The following is an 18919-nucleotide window of genomic DNA, read 5'->3' on the forward strand; positions in this document are numbered from 1 at the left end:
CCTGTTCCAGTCAGCGTTCTAGTCTGGGGCTACAGCTGTGAATGAAGCAGAGCTCCCTCTCTTGTGGAGCTGACAGTTTTGTGGGGGGGAGACTGACAATAAATAAATAGTGTATATACTGGATTGTTTCAACATTTCAAAAACATTTCAAATATACCAGGGCCTCTCACATCATTTGTGGCACACATACACACTGTCCAATGTATTTTTGTGTGTAAAGCTGGACCCGCACTTCAAGAATCTGCCTGGCTAGTTGAAATGTGGAAACACCTTTCGAAGTAGTCTTTTGACATGTGTTGAGTGCCACCTATGTGCAGAGTCCGATACTGGGGACTTTGGAAAGATGCAGAAGAATGAGAAGACAAGGTCCTGCCTTAGGGGGTTCCCAGCCCGGTGAAAGAGGCAGTCCCTTGCCTTAGGAGCTCCCAGCCTGTAAGAGCTGACAGTCTAGCTTGGGAAGGCAAAAAACTTCAGGACCCACTTACAAAGGGGAATCCCAAGTAGGGGCAAAATGAATCCAGCCTAGACTGTTCAGAGTTGGGTAAACTGTCCCCCTCATGATGATGGGGAACAAGAAAGGGAACACCCTAGAAGTTGCTGCTTGTCCCAAAGGCGAGGAGGAGCGCCCCCCCCCCCGTAGGGGGGGCAGCCCTTCCTGGATTACTGTTACCCCGGCAAGTCTTCTGAATGAGATGGAATTCGAGGTGCTATTGCAAGAATGAAGAACTGGGAGGCAGGATGGGGGGGGTGGGCATTCCAGGTAGAGGGTGCCTCCTGGGGACTCGCCCACCGGACAATTAAGCAGTCTTGGGCACAAACCTAGACAGTCACGCCCCAATACAAACCCAGTTGAAGATGCAGAGGAGAAAGAAGGGCTAGTGGGGGGGTGGGTCTTGGCTGGGGAGTGGCAGCGAGAAGGAGCAGGTCAGAGGCGGAGGGGATGAGTGGGGCGCCCAGGTTCCTTGACAGCCGTTAAGAAAGCGAGGTGAGAAAGGGTTAAGTGTGCCCCTCCACCGCCCCAAATGCTTCCTGTGTTTGAAATCCTTCAGGTCTCCCAAACTCTCTGGCCCCCGGCCAGGCGGGCATTGTCCTGGGAGCGGTTGTGGGTTGTCGGAGCGGCCGTGCCGCCTTTGTTGTGGGGCCACCTCGAGGTTCCCTCTCGCGCCCTGGCTGGGGCTGCAGAATGCGTGCCGGGAGGGGGGCGGTGCGGGAGGCTCGCTCCCTCTCCCTCTTCCTGCCCCCCCCCACTCCAGCCCTCCCGATGACCACATGACCAAGTGGGCTCGCGGCCAAGCCACAAGCTACAAAATGCAGCCCCTGGAGTGAGCGGAGAGCATTCTCGCTGGCAGCCCGGGCCACGGGCACTCGGAGCCTCGGCCCAGCAGCCAGCCTCCTGGGAAGAGCTCGCCGCCGTCCCCGGAGCCGCCCGCGGAGGCCAGCTTGGCGGCGCTGCCCCGCGGCAGGAGAGGGAGGCTGCCGGAGAGGAGGCGGCGAGCGAGCGCGGCAGGCGGCCAGCCCGCGCGGCGCAGCCGGGGAGCCACGCGAGCTCCGCGCCCGCAACGCACGCACGGTCCGCGGCTCGCGCCTTTCCCCGCCTCGGGGCGCCCGGCCTCCCCCGCCCCCCGGCCCCGGGGCCGCTGCGGCGCGGCCGAGGAGCAGCATGGATCTGCGGCGCTGCGTGCAGGCGCTCCTGCTGCTCTGGCTCTCCCTGACTGCGGCGTGTGGAGGTGAGTGCGTGCCCCGCCGCTCGCCCGCGCGCCCCTCGCCGCCCTCCTGGACCGCAGCCGACGCGCTCCCTTCCCTCCGCCCCCAGCTCGCGCGCTCTCCGCCTCCCGGGACCCGGGCGCGAGCCGAGCGGGAGCAGCCACGCGCCGGCCGCGCCGGGCCGCCGACTGACTGACAGGGCGCCTTGGGCCAGGGACCCGGCCGGCCCGGGGCCACCGCCTCCTCCGGGAAGGGGGCTCGCCTCGGTCTCGGGCGTCACCCGCCCGGAGCCCTGCCCCTCCCGGCGGCCCCTCGAAGTCCGAGGAGCTCAGGGCCGCGGGCGTGCGTCCAGGGTCCCGCGCCCTGTACCCCACGTGGTGGAGGGTATGTGTGTGGCGGGGTGGGGGGGGAGCATGTCCCGCTCCCCGTGGATCAGTGGAGGGAGCCTGACCTGAGCCTGGTGGCCTGGCCTCCCGAGTTGAAGGTTTTCCGGCCCCTGGACGTTAGGGGCCGCGCGCGGGTGCCGGGGCGCGGGCCACTCGGGATGATGTGCCAAGATGCAGACGTGACACTTGTTGCATAGGCAGGAGCGCGCGGCGGGGGCGGCGGCGTGGAGCCCGGCTGTTGCTCGGTTCAGCCTGCGTGTGAGCGGGGGCAGCCTTGCCCGGGCCAGGCTGGTCTTCTCTTCCCCAAGCTCCAATCTGGTCTGCTCTCCTGCTCCCGCACAGGAGGCCCGCCCCACGCACTCCGCGCCCCCCGCCCTCCCCCCCAGGGCCTCGTTCTTCGATATCCTGGCTCCGGCCTTTACTCATGAGCCCCAGCCACAGGCTGTCTCCAGGCACCAAACCGGGAAACATGCGCCTGACTGGACACCTCCATGCAATTCTGGGAGGGGGACCCCTTTCTGCCCCACCTGCACCACACCCCCCACCTGGCATATTTGGCACCAGTGCTCCCTTGCCCTCCCCAGACCCGGTCCCCGCCGATGCCCTGGCAGCCTCAGCCCAGGCTGCCTGTCCCCCGTGCGTCAGTGTCTCCTGGGGCTGTCAGCTCCTGCCTCCAGCTGCCACAGTCCTGTGATCTGGCTGTCACTGCTGCCTGCCTGGCACCACAGAAGGGCAAGGCCAAGACCAGGTGGACGAATGCCAGTGCCAGGGCTGGAGACGCAGAAAGGTGGGAGCAGAGGGAAGGAGAGGGCAGGGAAGCAGGTTTCCTAGATGAAGGGCATGGGGCCCTACTTAGTTCCAGACCCTCCAGAGCAGGAGGGGGGCCTGCAGCCCAGGAGCCTCTGAGGGGCCCGGCGGGGCTCCACCTCTCTCTCTTTGGAGGCTGCCTTCTCTCTCTGCTCTTGCCTTTTGGCACTGCCCTCGCCCTGGGAGCTCTGCCTGGCTTCTCAGGAGGGTGCATCAGTTAGCTCTGGCACCCCCTGCCTTCAGCTAGCTGTCCAGGGGTCTTCTTCCTCAGGGCCCAAGGGCGGCGTGAGCCTCTTCCCTGGTAAGAAGAGAGCAGGCTTTTCCTCAGAAACTCCTGTCAGGCAGGCAAACAGAGAGCAAAAGACAGGGATGAAGGACACCTCATGGGCCTGTCCTGCAGGCACCTACCATCCGGTGCAGTTGGCAAGACAGGACACCCACAGGACGCCACCACTGGCAAACGGTCCAAAGTGGTACCGTCGGGGGAGAAAGAGCGGGTACAGAGAGGGTGTCCCGGAGGAAGCTGGGGCTTCCTGATCTGCATACTTGGTGCTCCCCCAGAGGCTATGGGGAGACCCTTGGGCAACTGACCAGCACTAGGACCCTTTAGGGGTCCAGCTGGGAAAGGGGACAGCTAGTTTCAAGGGGAAGGAACACTGTGTTTGGTGCAGACCCTGTCACCTCTTGCTTTAATCTGCCCTTCTTCATTAGGCCATCTACCTTTGTGCCCTTATTTGGGTAAATTTGTTGCCCTCACATTTTGCTTAAGCCTAGCACTGGACACTAGGCTCTCACTGCCTTCTCCACCCCCATGACATCTTTAGGAGCCAAGGAGGGCCACTTCCGTGTAGGTGGCCACCAGCCAAGGGTCCAGGTACTCATGTCCTGCTTCTCCTGCCTCCTATCCTGGGTCAGAAACAGGGCCCCCAGAACCGCCTTGCCCTTGGCCCAGACTTGCATGCTCTCCCCAGCCAGAGTCTCCAGTCAAAGTCCCAGGCCCAGGGGTGCTTGGGTGGCACAGTCGGCTTTGTGGCCAACTCTTGGTTTCTGCTCACGTCGTGATCTCAGGGTCACGAGATTGAGCTCCCCCCCCCCCCCACCAATCAGGTTCTGCGCTCAGAGGGAAGTCTGCTTGAGATTCTCTCTCCCTCTCCCTCTGCCCCTCCCGCTCCTGCTCTCTCTCTCTCTCAAATAAATAAATCATTAAAAAAAAATTCCCAGGCCTGAAAACCTTGCTTCCTCCACAATACACTCTGTCCTGACTTGGAATGTCCGTGCCCCTCCCCCCGTTCACCGAACACACATGAACTCCTCCACTGCTTCCTGACCTTGCTCTTCTGAGTCTGAGAGCTGCTGGGCCAGGCCTGAGTGCCTCTTGGTCTTGTCTGAGCACCTCTCTCCTCCTCCTCCTCCCCCTCCTCGGCCCTAGCTCAGAGCCTGCAGTTACAGTGACAGCGTGAGGCCAGCCTACTGTATGTCACCCTCTCGGGGAGCGGGTACCTCTACTCCATCCCCAGTCCCTAAGTGCTAAGCGCTCTTGTAACCTGAGTCCGGCCTCTCTCTGGCAAAAGACTAATGCAAGTGAAGTGGAGGGCTAGGCTGCCAGAGCGTGACGTGTGCAAGGGCAGCAAGGCTGGCCCGGGAAGGTAGCTCGGGGCGCTGGGGTGGAGGGCTGAGCGGACCAAGGACGGGTGCCTCAGCCGGGAGAGACCTGCAATACCGGGAGGGGGCATAGCCAGCGGGGGGCCCCACCGGAGCTGGGCTTTTAAAGCAGTCACAAGATAGACTGGATGGCAAGGCGAGAGGCAGACGCGTCACTCCTGGTGAGGTTGGCATGTTCCTGAAAAGTCACACACACCTCTTTGTGCACCAGCAGGGTTGGAGCTCGGGCCGCACGAAAGTCAAACCCTGTTCACCCCTGACTGCCGTTCTCAGCGTAGAGACGCTGAGGCTTCATTCCGGCGGCGCTTCAGAGAGCAGGGGCTCCAGGCCCTCTAGGCTTCAGATTCTTTGCGGGGATTGCCCCCAGCCTCCTTTAAGTAGCGAATGAATTAGAAGAAAATATTTAAGTGCCCTGAGGACGGCCCCCGTTTCTGAAAGGGGAATTCTTTTGTACAGCCAGGACCTCTGCAGTGATGCGCATCAACAGCCTCTACACTGGACGGCATAAAGCCCGGGTTTCAGGTGTCAGCTTATCTTAGGGTGAGCCGGACTCAGAATCCAAAGTCTGAGGAGCCAGGAGGGTGATGGCATCCGGGTGTGGGAGGAGCTGCAGACTTCTGGCTGCAAAGAAGACAGTGCGCCCCCCACCCAACGGGATGCAGTGTGCCAGGGCTCCTGGGTGGCCGTTCTCTAGGGCCTGGCTGAGTGCTCAGTCGGCTCAAGGCAGTTCTTCTCCGCCTGCTTGGAGTCGAGATGTCTCCCTGGCTGGAGTCTGAGCTACCATCCCCGTTCCCCATCCCGGTTCTCGGCCTCCCCCTGCTTAGGGCCTTTCACCCCTAGTCCTCCCTCCCTTACTGCCACCAACACTCACAGTCCTGGGTGCTGAATATGTGGAGGTGATGCCCTCGCCAGCTGGGTACCATGTCTCTCTTCTCCATGCCCACTCTACCGCTGGGGCTGTAACCTGTGCCATCGGCCCCCTCCCACTCCACCCCCAGTAGTGGAGGGCACGGACTCGAGAACAAGGCCTCGCAGGATCAAGGCCCCAGGAGGGTCCTTCCCTGTGCCTGGCCACACCCTCAGCACAGTCCTTCCCGCCCCGAGTGCGCCTCTCATATGGACGCCTCATCAGCATCATTCCTGCCCCCCTCAGTGGTCAGGGAGAGCCTTGAGAGGACCCCGAAACACAGGGCAGAAGCTGCAGCAGCTGAGGTCAGGGGTGGGGGTGGGGGCTTAGTGAAGGTCCTTCCCTCCTCTCTCCTTCCCTGGCCCAGCCCTTTTGCAAATGGCTTTATGACAGATAGAAGTGGCTTCCTGCCCCACGGCCCCAAAGTGTGAATATAATTTGTGTTTTCATTCTCGTTAGATGATGGGTTTTAATTCTCACTGGGGGAGGAGCTGACACATTAACCCACCCCAACCAGAAGCACAGAAATGTGGCTGGTCAACAGTGGGGTCCTGCCGGCCTGGGACTTTTCTCGGGGAAGGCGGGTGGAGGACTAGAGTGTGCGCATATGCGCAGTGGGCTTGTGTGTCTTTTTTTTTTTTTTTTAAGATTTTATTTATTTATTTGACAGAGAGACACAGTGAGAGAGGGAACACAAGCAGGGAGAGTGAGAGAGGGAGAAGCAGACTCCCCCGCTGAGCAGGGAGCCTGATGCGGGGCTCGATCCCAGGACCCCAGGATTACAACCTGAGCCGAAGGCAGACGCCTAACGACTGAGCCACCCAGGCGCCCCAGGGCTTGCATGTCTTGAGAGAGCAGCAGGCCCAGGGAGCCTGGGTGGGGAGGGCCCGAAGAACAAACCTCGCCTGCTTTTGGCCCAAGAGGAGGAGAAATGCCTGGAAATTGTGTGCAACAGGAGGAAGAATCACTAGAGCCAAGGAGCCAACAGAGGACCCAGAGCATGGGGGTGCTGGAGGCAGGAGGAGGGAAAGGAAGATCAGCCAGGGGTATGACTGGGGGGCTAGCAGCCAACGGGTGGTGATATGGAAACTCTGAGCTAGTTGTGGGGATGCCTGGATGGATGGAAATGGAGCTTCAGGGGCAGGGATATAACTGAAGGCAAATCCGGTGGTGTGGGAGGAGAGAGACTGGGATTTGTGATTGCTGACCTCAGAAGCCGTATTTCTGCAGGCCAGCCCAGCCCCGGACTGGGCATGGCTCAAGTGCCCTGCAGTCCGCCTTCTGCCCAGCACCGTCTCGTCTCCCTCTTCTGCCTGCTTCCAGAGGCTGGGCTTGTTTCTGGAGTGCAAGCTCCCCTCCCCTGGCTGTGCTGCAGCCTTGGTGAGAGCCAGCCCAGGTGCCTTCTCCCTCACTGCACCCCAGAACACCCAGCACCACTTAGGTTCCATTGTCAGGGCTTGGCCTGGCATCAGGAGGCTCCTGCTCTACGCCAGATGTGGGCAGATGTAGAGCAGAGCCCCAGAGAGCCGAGGAGAAGCCAACTGGGATGTAAGTGGGAGGAATTTACATCAGACACAGGCTCGGGCTGTGATGTGGGGATGAAAGGAGGTAGGGCATTCGGTGGGGAGGTGCCAACTACAGCAGCCCGCACCCCTCCTGATGCACAGACTTGCCGCCTCAAGTGCCCATTCACTCATTGGTTCACTCATTCATCCAGATAATATTTACTAGCCTCTAAATGTGGTCACAGGCTGGATAGAGCCCAGCTTAAGGCGCACAGAGTCTCTACAACCCCCCAGCACAGCCACACCCACTGGGAGATCACGTGAGGTATGAGATCTCAAGTACTCAAAAGTGGGTCACCTGCGTACTGAAGGATGTCCGAGTCCAATGACACGGTGTTCTGGATTTGCTGTAAAATACTTCCACAAAGAAAAAAAGAAAAGGGATAACTAAAGGCTATGGGACTCCACCTGGATAACGGTTGAATCCGGGTGCTGGGTACATGGTGGTACGGGGATTCATTTCCTTGTATGTGTGAACTGTTTTCAGTGTATCCGTTGCAAGGGTGCAATGGGGAGTTATCGCTTGCTGTGCCCTGACCAAGTACAGACGTATGCCCCACACTGTACCCCCCCCGATGTTCTAAACGGGGAACATGTTTGCGCCTGCCAGAAACATGGTAGAACTGCCAAAAGGACCTAAAGTCAGCTCCATAAATTGCAAGATGTGAGTAGGTTTTGGCCCAGGCCAGTGTAAAAATTGCAAACTCTTCACCAAGATGGAAGATAAAACCAAAGAGAAGCTTTGATGAATACTACCTCGTGAAGACTTGGCCCCCTACCACGAGCCCGCAGCCCCCTGCCCATCCGCATCAGCCCTCCTGGCTAACAGGCTTTCCTCTTCCTGCAGGGCCCCTGCTGCAGCCTTCTGATGGCAAGGGGCTGGAGGAGGGCAATGTCCGCCACCTGGTGCAGCCCAGAGGATCGAGGAATGGACCGGGGCCCTGGCAGGGCGGTCGGAGGAAATTCCGCCGCCAGCGGCCGCGCCTCTCGCACAAGGGCCCCATGCCTTTCTGAAGCAGGTACTTGAGCCTCTGGTCAGTGGGCAGCGGAAGGAGCTGGGGAGGGACAGCCTGGAAGCTGGGGGACCCTGCTGCTTCTTGCTGGCCAGACACCTGCACCGAGCCCTTCCGGCCCCGCACGCAACGTAGGTGCTTACAGAGCACCCATCTTACCCCTTCATTTTACAGACATGGAGACCAAAGCCCAGAGAGGGGCTTGACACCTGGAGCCAATCTCCTGACTCCCCAGGAGTGGGGTGTCAGCTCCCCTCCACTCTGCTGCCCGGGGTTGGGCAGGCTGGCCCAGTTGGAGAGTTCTAGAAGTCCCGGAGGAGCCTTGCTGAGCTGGAGAGGGATGCCTCAGGGTATCCTACCGGTGTGCAGGGTGGATCTTCACCAGAGAAGGGGAGGGAGGCAGAGAGCCTTGGGGGGCAGCAGGCAGAGACGAGGAAGAGAGTTGCCCAGAGCCATGAGAAAGAAAGAAAAATCCAAGGCAGTAGCAGAGAAAGCAAGGCCTAAGCTTGCCCCTGAGGCCTGGCCTGCTGTCTCGCCCCTGTAGCCTGGACAAGGTGGCACCAACTCAGGGACCTTGGGCTTTAGGTTCAGGGTTGTGGGGAGAGGGGAACGAAGGCTGTCTCCTTTGCTTTCCCGGCTGGTTCCTTTGACCTAAGACATGTCCGTGACTTCTCGCTGGTCATTTTTGTCTCTTTAGGACTGAGGGGGCCCCTGAGTGCCCACCCCCTGCGACTCTGGCTACTCCATAGATTGGTCTGCTTCTCTGGAGCCCTCACTTCCATTCGCCTCTCTTCTCGCACCTGTCCTTGCTGCTGACGGTCCCGGCTCTTCTCACCCACCGGCTTCCCCGAATGACATGATCCTGCCCCTAGTTCGGATGATTCCCTTTCTCTCCCATGGATCCATTCAGCCCCTCTTCCTGGCCCATCCCTGGACTGACTTCGGAGACCCAGCACTGGAAGGCTGGACTTCTCCCTGGCCTTCCCCTTCCTCTAGTCGTCTTCCCCCACCCCCAGTCCAACAGCCCAAGCTTCGCCCAGCCCTTCCTTCCTCACCTCACTGGTGCCCTGGGGGCTGGAGGGGAAACACTCCCTTCTTCAGTGGGCTCCGGCAGGTCCCAGGCTTTCAAGTCACGTGGACCCTTCACCCGGCAAGGAGGCCCTGGTTAAACGGGCTGGGGCATCGATTGGGATGCAGACCAGGTGCCTTGCGGGGTATCGGAACGGGGCTCGGTCCTCTGGTGAGGGGAGAGGGAAAGCATTGGAGAAGAGGAATAGCTGCTGTAGGCTTTTCCTCCTGCCGTGTTTGGCTTACCGAAGAGGTGAAGGAGAGGGGCCATGAAGTACTTCGTCACCTCTCTGTGTCTCCTAACACTGCCCCCCACCTCACCCGCAACTCGCTCCCTCCCTCCCTTGCCCGCTAGTTCAAGCTCTCGCTCAGGAGATGGCTCTGTACCCTCCCAGGAGCAAAAGCCAAGCAGGAGGAGTGGGTTTTTTTTTTTTTTTTTGCCAAGAATCACAGAATGTCAGAGCCAAAAGGAATCTTGGCGATCACTTAGCTCCGCCTCCTTAGGCAAACTCCTGCAAAACCAGGCTTGGAGAGGAACAGCGGACCTATTCGGGGTCACTGCAGAGCCAGAATGAGGACCCAGGTCTCCCCTCTCCCACTTGATGATGTCCTCTTCCCTCTTGATGATATCTTTTCAAAACACACTAAGTGCCTTGCCCGCGCACGGTTGGGGCTGGGGGTGGCGGGGAAGGGAGGTGCAGGCCGGCTGTGAAGTGCCCCGCGGTCGTGTGGGGGCCCAGCTGCTCCCGCCTCCCTGGCTTGGCCCTGCTGGTCCATCCCGCCCCCCCCCCCCCCGCCCCGACCTGGGCTGAAAGGGCCCGTCCCTGGCCAGCGGCCCCCATTCCTGCAGCACTTCCAGGGCCCAGGTGTTCTCGCAGAGGCAGCTCAGGTTCTGAGGCTCTTGCTCGAACCCCAACACTGGTTTTCGGGAGCCAGAAGGTAGCCTTAAGTAATTGGCCTCGGTAGCCTTCCCTTCATGTGGACTGGACCTTCTTTCCCAGTGGCCTTTCCTTAGGGGAGCGGCAAGGGGGAGAAGAAGGAAGGGAGGGAAGGAAGGAGAGAAGGAAAGATGGGAGGAAGTACAGGTCTGAGCAGGCTTCCTTCCCAGAGGCCTCCCAAGAGGGAGGAAAGGGGAGACAAGAGCCTGATGGCCCACCTATGTATGTGTGGGGACAGGGGGAGTCAGGGCCCTCCGAGTCCCACAGTAACCCCGACATTGCCTAACCGCCTCTCCCCCCTCACTTCCACTGCTGCTTCAAGGCCCACCCTGAGGAGCCGGCTGGGCACCCGCTTCCCCCACCCCCTTCGGGCTGGGAGTGGGGGCTGGCCAGGGTCCAGGAAGCCCCTTCTGCCACTGATGCCCCCATCAGGGATCGGGCCTTCTTTCCCCTCCTCCTCTCTGCATCTCCTGCCTCATCAGCTGCCCAGCCAGCCCCGTGGGGTAGGGGGAGAAAGCTGGTCAAGTCCAGAGGCACAGGGCAGAAGAGAGCAGTGGGGGGCTGGGGGCTTGTCTTATTTAAAATGGTTGTGTATGATTCTTATACTAATTTATACAAAGATATTAAAGCCCTTTTCATTAAGAAATTGTCCCTTTCCCATAATTGTGTTCACTGTGCTTGTAAAAATTGTTCTGTGTAAATATGTCTTTATAATAAAGAGTTAAAAGCTGACAATTCACCCTTATTCTTGGAGGTCATGTTCAGGAGGGGCATTCCTGTCCCCTGAGGTCCATGGTTGTCCCTGTGCCCACATATTGCACTTGCACGGAGGTAAGTGCCTGCATCCCAAATCAATTCCAGGTCAAATGGCCTTGAACCAATTTGCCGCAAACTCGCAAAAGGAACCTCTGTGCTTAATGACCGGTTCACATAACATTCAGTCCGCTTTTAAGTGTTTTGGCATCTGTTTGGGTGTCCTTTTTTTTCCCCCTTCGGTGTCATTTAAAGCTTTTTACAAAGCAATTGATTTAAGGACATTCTGGTTAAAGGTGGGATTCCTACTCAAATTTGTTTTATATCTTTGGTGGGTGTCTTCTAATTTTATCTACTTCTGAACACTTTCAGGACTTTTTAGCCAGTTTGCCTTTCCTGAAAATGGTTATGTTTCCTGCAATAAGTACACTTGGTAATGACTTTGTATGTATCGTTTTATGTTCCACAAAATAGAGCTGCTTGATGAATGAGAAAGGCTGAAAAATAAAATGCAAGGAGTTCAATACAATTCTGCCCCATCTGTCTCACTTCTTCACGCTTGCTGTCGAAACGCCAATATCTTGCAGAACAGAAAGGAGCATGGGTACACACTAATTTGGTTAATCAACTCATCAGGTGCACACAGACAGACACAGTGCAGAGTACAACCCAGCGAGAAGGAGACAGGAGTGATCAAAAAGGCGCGTTCAATAAATCTTGTGGGATATTCTACAGATTTGATGGGTATTTGGTGCTAGAAATACATAATTTTAAGAAAGGGTCTGCAGACAAACTTGCTAAAAAGCCATGAAACTGCTCAGTAGGAGACAAAATAGAAAAAGCCACGCACAAGCATACAAAATAATCTCATCATTGACAAAATGCTGCCGATTGCGACACAGTGATTTAAAAATACGACATTATGCTGGAAGTGCCTCTTAAGAAAATTGGTACAAAATGCCTTCTTTCAAAATTACTACTTTGACTTTTAGGCAAACTGGTCGTCAGAGTAACTGGTTAGGCAAAGAGGTTTAGGTGGGCTGGCTTTATGCTGATTGGTCTGTTACCTCCCTAATCACCCCCAAAGCTCTAATTTTACATGAAACCAAGGAGAAGGGGGTGGTGGCAGGGCCGGGGAACTTAATACCCACCCAGAAGTGTGCAGCTTTCAGAGCTCCTTATAAAAATAACTCCTTTTGTCATTCTAACGACTAGGTGACACAGTCCCCGAGCCCCATTTTACCAGTGAGAAATGAGACAAGGGGCTCAGAGAAGTGAAGCTAGTAAGTGAATCTAGAATCTGGACTTCAAATTCTAGAATGCAAATCCTTTCTCTGGTCCTTTGAACGTTCCCCTACTTAGAGGGAAGACTTAAGTACAAAGCGTGTTCGGTATTCTCAGTAAGTGCAGAAGAAATGGATGGCATGGTGTGGACTGGTGGGATCGCTAACACCGGCCCCCACAGCCCGATCACATTTGGTTAAGTTGGCAGGAGGCTGGCGGGCAGTGGAGGTAGGGGCAGGAAGGGGAGCGGCCACCTGCGTCCTCCAGGTGTATGTAACCAACTGGAGGCTAGTGGGTGACTGCCAGTCTGACCCTGGGGCAGAGAATGAGGGAAAGATAATTAGATAATTAGACATCAGACCAAAAGAAGGCAGGACATATGGGTTGCCACCCTTTGGCGATATCTTAACCAAATAAATACAGTAGGATCAGAGTAGGGGGTGGTTTTTGCAAACACAGAGGTAAAAAGAAAAAGGGGTTCACTTAATTGTTTCTGGCCCATAAGTCCTAGAGCAAGAGGTTGAAGGCTGGGGGTGGGGGACAGAGAACTCGAAAAACAACAGTGCTTCAAATCCACCTGGAAAGTAGGCAGCCTCCGAAATGACAGAGATGAGGGAGGCAAAGAGACCCAGGCCCAGACACATGGCTTCTCAGGCCCCCAGGTGTGGTATAAAAGGAGCCCTAGCCCTCCGAAGCCTAATGTTTCAGACTCTCCCACAAGCCCTGGTTGACTTGGTACCAACTGGGGCTGGGCTCCTCCACTACGGAGGGAACTATGGGGCCTGGCCCAAGCAGCCATTCGGAAGTGCTTGTATAACTTTCTTTTTCAGGCCTAAAGGTTACTCAGCTGAAATTTCTCAACCCACAGTTTCTTTCTGACCAGAGTGAGCTCAGGCCAGCTAACGGTGAAAGGGAATAGCAGAGAAGACTTACTATCTTCTGCTCCCAGCCCTAGAAGGGGCTGCAGACTCAGCCAGCCTTACTCTGGAACCTCCAAATGGGAGGCCTCTCCAGGGCTCCTTTGACAAGCTGGTATTCCTGATGTAACTGGCCAGTGCTTACAGAGGGAGCCCGGCAAGGAGCTCCCCTCATTGATCCCGTGGACTTGAGCCAAAAGCCAGAGCCGCATCCAGAATATTTCCTTGAATGTTTCAAATCAGGGGTCAGCAAACTTTTTCTGCAAAGGGCCAGATAGTATTTTCGACTTTGCGGGGCCTTTCCATCTCTGTCTCGACTCCCCCAGTCAGCTGCTGCAAAAGCAGCCCTAGACAAAGTGTAAATGAAAGGGTGTGGCTGTGTTTCAACCAAACTTTATTTATAAAAACAGGTGGCAGGTCTCAGTTTGCCGAACCCGGTCTCAACTCAGCCCTTGAACCCTTGCCTGGGGCCCAAAGAGAAGACTTACATTCTACAGTATGGTCTAGAATGAAGGGAATTTAATAAACTGATTATGAGCTGGCCTCCGTGCCATGCTAATCTGATAATAATCATACTGACAAAGGGCTTTCAGTGGAAGGGGGAAGTCTGGGTCAGATCAGGGTTCAAATCCCAGCACCACTCTTCACTTATCTGTGAGAACTTAAAGGCAGTGTCTTGATCTCAGTGAGCCCTGTTTCCAAATCTGGCAGGATGCTATGCCCACTTTTCAGCACAGTGGTCAAGGTTGAATGAAACGATGCAGGGAAAGTGTTGGGCACTGCACCCAGCCCGTGGCACAAGCTTACTAGTGGGAGTTAATGTTATCTCTGCTAAGCTTCACCCTAACCCTGAGAAGTGGACAGGGCAGCCATCATTATCCCCAATTTCTAGATGGGGAAACAGGCTCAGGGAGGTCAAGGCGCTTGCTCAAATTCACAGAGCCACCTGGTTCTGTCTTCAGCTGGGGTCAGCTGCCATGCCCTCGCTAGGGGTCTGCTTCCCCACCATGAGTGTGCCTTGGCCCCTAGAAACTTCCAGTGTCCCAGACAACACTTAGGGCCTCCCCAGGGACAGACCAGGCCCTCAGCATTTTCCCTTGTGGCAGGATTAGTTTGGGAAGCACCTGGGCTAGGATTTCAAAGCCAGGCTCATGCTCTAGGAGACTTGCCTGGCCCTTGGGTTCTTCTCTACACAAAGCCGGGAGCCCAGAAACCTGAGTTCCAGTCCTGAATCTGTTTCCGCCCAGGGCTTGCTGGGTAGCTTGGCAAAGTCTCTCCTTGGCCCTTTCTGGGCCTCTGCCTCCTCACCTGCCCAGGCCTCTTTGAAGGGGTGGGTGAGTGAGAAGCACCCGCTTGTGAATAAGGCCTTGTTGGGGTTCCCAGTGAACAGTGAGGATGCTTTGGGCCACCCTCCAGAAAGAGTCCAGGGCCTGCCACAGGGACCTGTAGGGAGGAGCTCTGGGAGAAGAAATAGGCATATAGCAGGAAATGGGAACCTTGGCCATTGAGGAAGGCCACCACTGGGTTTTGTGGGTCTGCACAAGCTTCCCTTGGTCCCAGAGGCTGCCATAACCTCCATTTCATACTTCCCTCACTGTGCAAACAAAATGCTTTCTGGGGCGCCTGGGTGGCTCAGTCGTTAAGCGTCTGCCTTTGGCTCAGGTCATGGTCTCAGGGTCCTGGGATCGAGCCCCGCATCAGGCTCCTTGCTCAGCGGGAAGCCTGCTTCTCCCTCTCCCACTCCCCCTGCTTGTGTTCCCTCTCTCGCTGTGTCTCTCTCTGTCAAATAAATAAATAAAATCTTTAAAAAAAAACTGCTTTCTGGGGCGCCTGGGTGGCTCAGACGGTTAAGCGCCTGCCTTCGGCTCAGGTCATGATCCCAGGATCCTGGGTCGAGTCCCGCATCGGGCTCCCTGCTCCTTGGGAGCCTGCTTCTCCCTCTGCTTCTCTCCCTCTCTCTCTGTCTCTCATGAATAAATAAATAAAATCTTTAAAAAAAATAAAAAAAAAACTGCTTTCTGATGCCCCCATGGGTGCTAAAGAACGGGCAGGCTGCAGCCTAGCCAGCCCAGTGGCCTGAAACTAGAGGTTTGGCACTCTGGAGCCTCACCTCAGCTTGGCCAGTAACTGGCTGTGTGATCCTCGGCAGGTTAGTTCATCTTTTGGGGGGCTCCCAGTCCCCCCCTCATCACATATCATCATAGCCCAACAATCTGCTCTCCCCACCTCAGACATAGAGAATCCTAGAAGAAGAAAGCTGGCAGGCAACTGGGAGGTCATTCAGTCCCCCAAACCCCTTTGATTTTCGATGAAGAAAGCAGGACTCCGTAGAGGAAAGTGGCCCACTCTAAGGGGCACAGCTAGATGGTGCTAGCAAACGTGCCGGGCCAAGCGCTGTTGGCACATCATCCGTCCTGACTTCGTCTCCATCGCAAGCCCATTCTCTAGCTGAGGAACCTGAGGCGTGGAGAGGCTGGGTCCGTCTGAGGATGCCCTGTGGTGTGAAAAAATGAAAGAGAAGGCACTTCAGAGGAAGGCCAAGGCAGTGTTGAAATGCAAAGCCTTCAGTCAAGGGCGGCTGTCTCCTCTGGCTGTGGGGAGAGCTTCACTCGAGCGCCCCCAGGCCCAGGACAGCAGAAGCGCTGCATGTGCGGGACCAGGGGAGGTCCGCCTCCCCCCTCCTCCCCACAAGAAGCTCAGGTTTCCCTAAAGGCAGTCTCTGGCTCCCTCCCCAGCAAGTGTGGGGACAGGGGCCGGTGACTGGGGCAGAGCTATGAGGTTTCATCCCCCTGTGTGTAGGCTCCCAACCTTTCTCAGAGCCTAGAGTTCTCTCACCTCCCTCAGAGAACTCCCAACTCCTCAGGTGTGGGCTGGGTGGAAAGATCCACAAAGCAGAGGGAAGGATCACACAGGGGTACAGAGAGGCTGGAGGAGGGGGTCTCGTGAGGGAAGGCTCACCACTCAGTCCCTTCGCCTCCATCACTCAGAGATCTCAGACCCTGGTTTGGCCAGGAGTTCCAGTCTGATTTCCCTCCTTCCCCACCCGACTGTGGACCACCTCCCAGCTCAGCTCCACAGCCCTCTTCACCCCATCCCTTCTCCCAAACTGCCTGTCAAGCTTCAGGTCCCATGTCTTGTGCAAGTTTCCCTTCCACTTATGCTAACATTTTCCGAACCCAAGCATAAGAAAAGCCCGTTTTGCCTGCCCCTACCCTGCGTGAGCGTGAGCCACAGTGGAGGAGGCACAGTGGAGAAGACTTGCTCCCTGCCTCGCCTCTGGGAGGCTGAAGGGAAAGGTGTGCAGGGACGGTGGGACAGCCCTTGCAGCCTGTGGCTTCCACAGTGCCCTCTGTACCCCTGGCTGCGCCCCTGGCCCCAGCGGGAGCTGTGCGGGAGAGAGCTTCACACACAGCTTTCAGGAAGCAGAGACTGCGAAGGCATCAGCTGAAGTCCCCCCACCCCCCTTTTCCCGGTACTCTTCTAGTCTACCCAGACCTCCCTCCCTTGGCTCTCGGCCTCTCCAAATTCTCCCAGTCCTTCAAGTGCCAGCCCAGTCTGCCTCCCCCAGGAAATCTTACAGGATGCTCCTCTACCCTGAAGGTCACGGCAGCGGATGCCCGGATGGGAACCTAGGTTTGTCTCCCTCCTAAGCCTGTGTGCTTGCCAACCGCACGCTTTCTTGCCACACTGAGCATGGCTGTAACCACAGTGGAGGTGACAATGCCTACAGTGATGATGACCAGGGAATATAATGATTGCGCCTCCCCGCGTGGGATCTGGGAAAAAACCCTGGCTCCTCTAAGTACTAAGCTTGGGTCACGCCACCCATCAGGTTTATTGTATCTACAATAGAAATCATAATCTGTAGCTTCCTCACAGGCTTGTAGTAAGGCTCAAGTGAAGTGAAAATGGAGTTAAAATGTTTTTGAAGTTAAAATGCTTGGTACACTAAAGAGTGCCACGCTTGTGTGAACGGGGAGAAAAATGCCTACCTTCCAGCTGGCCCCGGGAAAACGCTTTGTCATCAGCAAAGTGCCATAGAAATTCATTTCCCAACATTCAACAAATGGTTGAGGGCCTACTATGTGCCACATTGCTTCCAACCTGGTGAGGGAGATCCGATGTCATTCAAAAACCACAAGGAATGTCTGACTGTGACTGTGGTAAGGGCTCTGGGGGAAAGCACAGGACTCTAGGAAGTTTCTCACAGGGAGAGCTCAAAGACTTGTTGGGGAGGGGGTTCGGAGACGCTTCCTTGAGGAGAAGTGGGAGCTGAGACCTCAAGGTGAGTAGAGGTTAAGCAGGACAAAGGGAATTAATTCCTGGCAGAGGGAGCATGCTGCTTGAGTCCAAGCGCCAAGAGGGGAGAGAGCGGGTGTGATTTATTCTGTGTTTTTTTTTTTTTAAGATTATTTATTTATTTGACAGAGAGAGAGAGAGCACAAGCAGGGGGAGTGGCAGGCAGAGGGAGAGGGAGGAGCAGGGAGCCCGATGTGGGGCTCCATCCCAGGACCCCGGGATCGTGACCTGAGCTGAAGGCAGACGTTTAACCAACTGAGCCATCCAGGTGCCCCGCAGGTGTGATTTATTCTTAAACCCATTTCACAGACGGGGCATGGACCCCGAGAGGGGCTGTGACCTGCCGGATGAGAGGTTCCATTCAACTCCTGTGTGCTGGCTGATTCTCTTCCAGGCTCTTGGCTGGGCAGCGCTAGAGCAGGGCCCTGCCATGGTACCTAAGACATCCTCTTCCGATAACTTGTCTGATGCTCTACCGGTTTCACCAGCTGTGTGGGAGGGACCGAGGCTCCCACCCACCGGAGCGGGGCGCTGGGTGCCCTGGGCCGGCTTGCAGGCTGGAGAGGCACTTTGAAAACTCAGACGTTCCACTTTCGTTTTGCTCTGCCTCCCCTCCTCCTCCATGTCCCTTAGTCTCTGGGTGAAATGCACTGTGGCGTGAGAGGCTGCCCCCTGCTGGCGGATCCGGGGGACTGCAGGAACTTCTTACTGCCTGAGCCCCGCCTTGGCCCAGACCATTGAAGGGGGAGGAAGCTTTTGAGGTCCCCTCATCTGTCCCGTTCAGCAGGAGGTGTGAGGGAGAGCAGACCAAGGTGGATGTGGGGGGGAGGCTGATCGAAGTTAGTCAAAGCTGACTCTAAGTTGCCTCCGCTGCACGAATGAGAGTCTGTGAATGATTTCGTGGGTGTGAATGTGTGTCCCATGACGAAAGAGTGTGAGGGTGCAAGGGTGCGTCTACAGGTCATGAGTGTAGTGGGCTGTGTGTGTGTGTGAACACTGACTGGGGCAGGTGTGTATATTTGCTCCAAGGTGTGCACCGTATGAGTCTGTGTGCATGCTAACCGTGGGCGGGGAAGGAAGAGAGGTTGCCAGCCAGGGGTACCAGGGGTGAAGTTATCCAGCTCGTGGTTGCAAAAGGGCAGCAGCTGGCCGTGTAAGTCCAAGCCAGGCCCTGTTTGCATCCGTACTGGATGGTCCTAGGCTGTCTGGCTCTTGGGCTGTCCCAAGGAATATTTCTTTGTCCCTGCCAGAGCCCCTGCTAGCAGGTACACACCTGTACCCTCACAGCTACTGGGGGAAATCTCATAGCCCCCGGAAGCGATAAGCAAATCTGATTGCTGCGTGTGCTCATGGGAGAGCCCTAAAGGAGCACCCCACCGCTGCCAAGGCCCTCTGTGAGGCCTCTGCTCTTTTTCTCTGTGGGTTAGTGCGGCCTTCCTGGGTGTTTCTGGCCTGGGTGGTTCTGATCAGTCAGAGCTGATCATGCCACACTGGTTATTAAAGATTTTTAATGTCACCCCTGTCCACTTCCCACACTCCCAGGGAATATATATATTTTAACCTGGAGCTTCAGGAGACCATGACTTAGTTCTTAAGCCTGACAGGAAGGTTGTGTT

The 18919-nt window shown here is 56.5% G+C and overlaps 1 protein-coding gene across 1 annotated transcript; it reads left to right on the top strand.

Annotated features, from left to right (window-relative positions):
- The first annotated feature begins 1324 nt into the window (after positions 1 to 1324).
- Positions 1325 to 9556, top strand: APLN (apelin). Its single transcript, XM_081808270.1, has 3 exons — positions 1325 to 1727; positions 7879 to 8050; positions 8742 to 9556. The coding sequence occupies exons 1-2, from the start codon at positions 1661 to 1663 to the stop codon at positions 8043 to 8045; spliced, it is 234 nt and encodes a 77-aa protein (XP_081664396.1). The 5' UTR covers positions 1325 to 1660; the 3' UTR covers positions 8046 to 8050; positions 8742 to 9556.
- Positions 9557 to 18919: the final 9363 nt, after the last annotated feature.

Source organism: Leptonychotes weddellii, chromosome X (assembly GCF_054177405.1).
Source record: "Leptonychotes weddellii isolate Sample4059 chromosome X, ASM5417740v2, whole genome shotgun sequence".
NCBI classification, from domain to species: domain Eukaryota; kingdom Metazoa; phylum Chordata; class Mammalia; order Carnivora; family Phocidae; genus Leptonychotes; species Leptonychotes weddellii.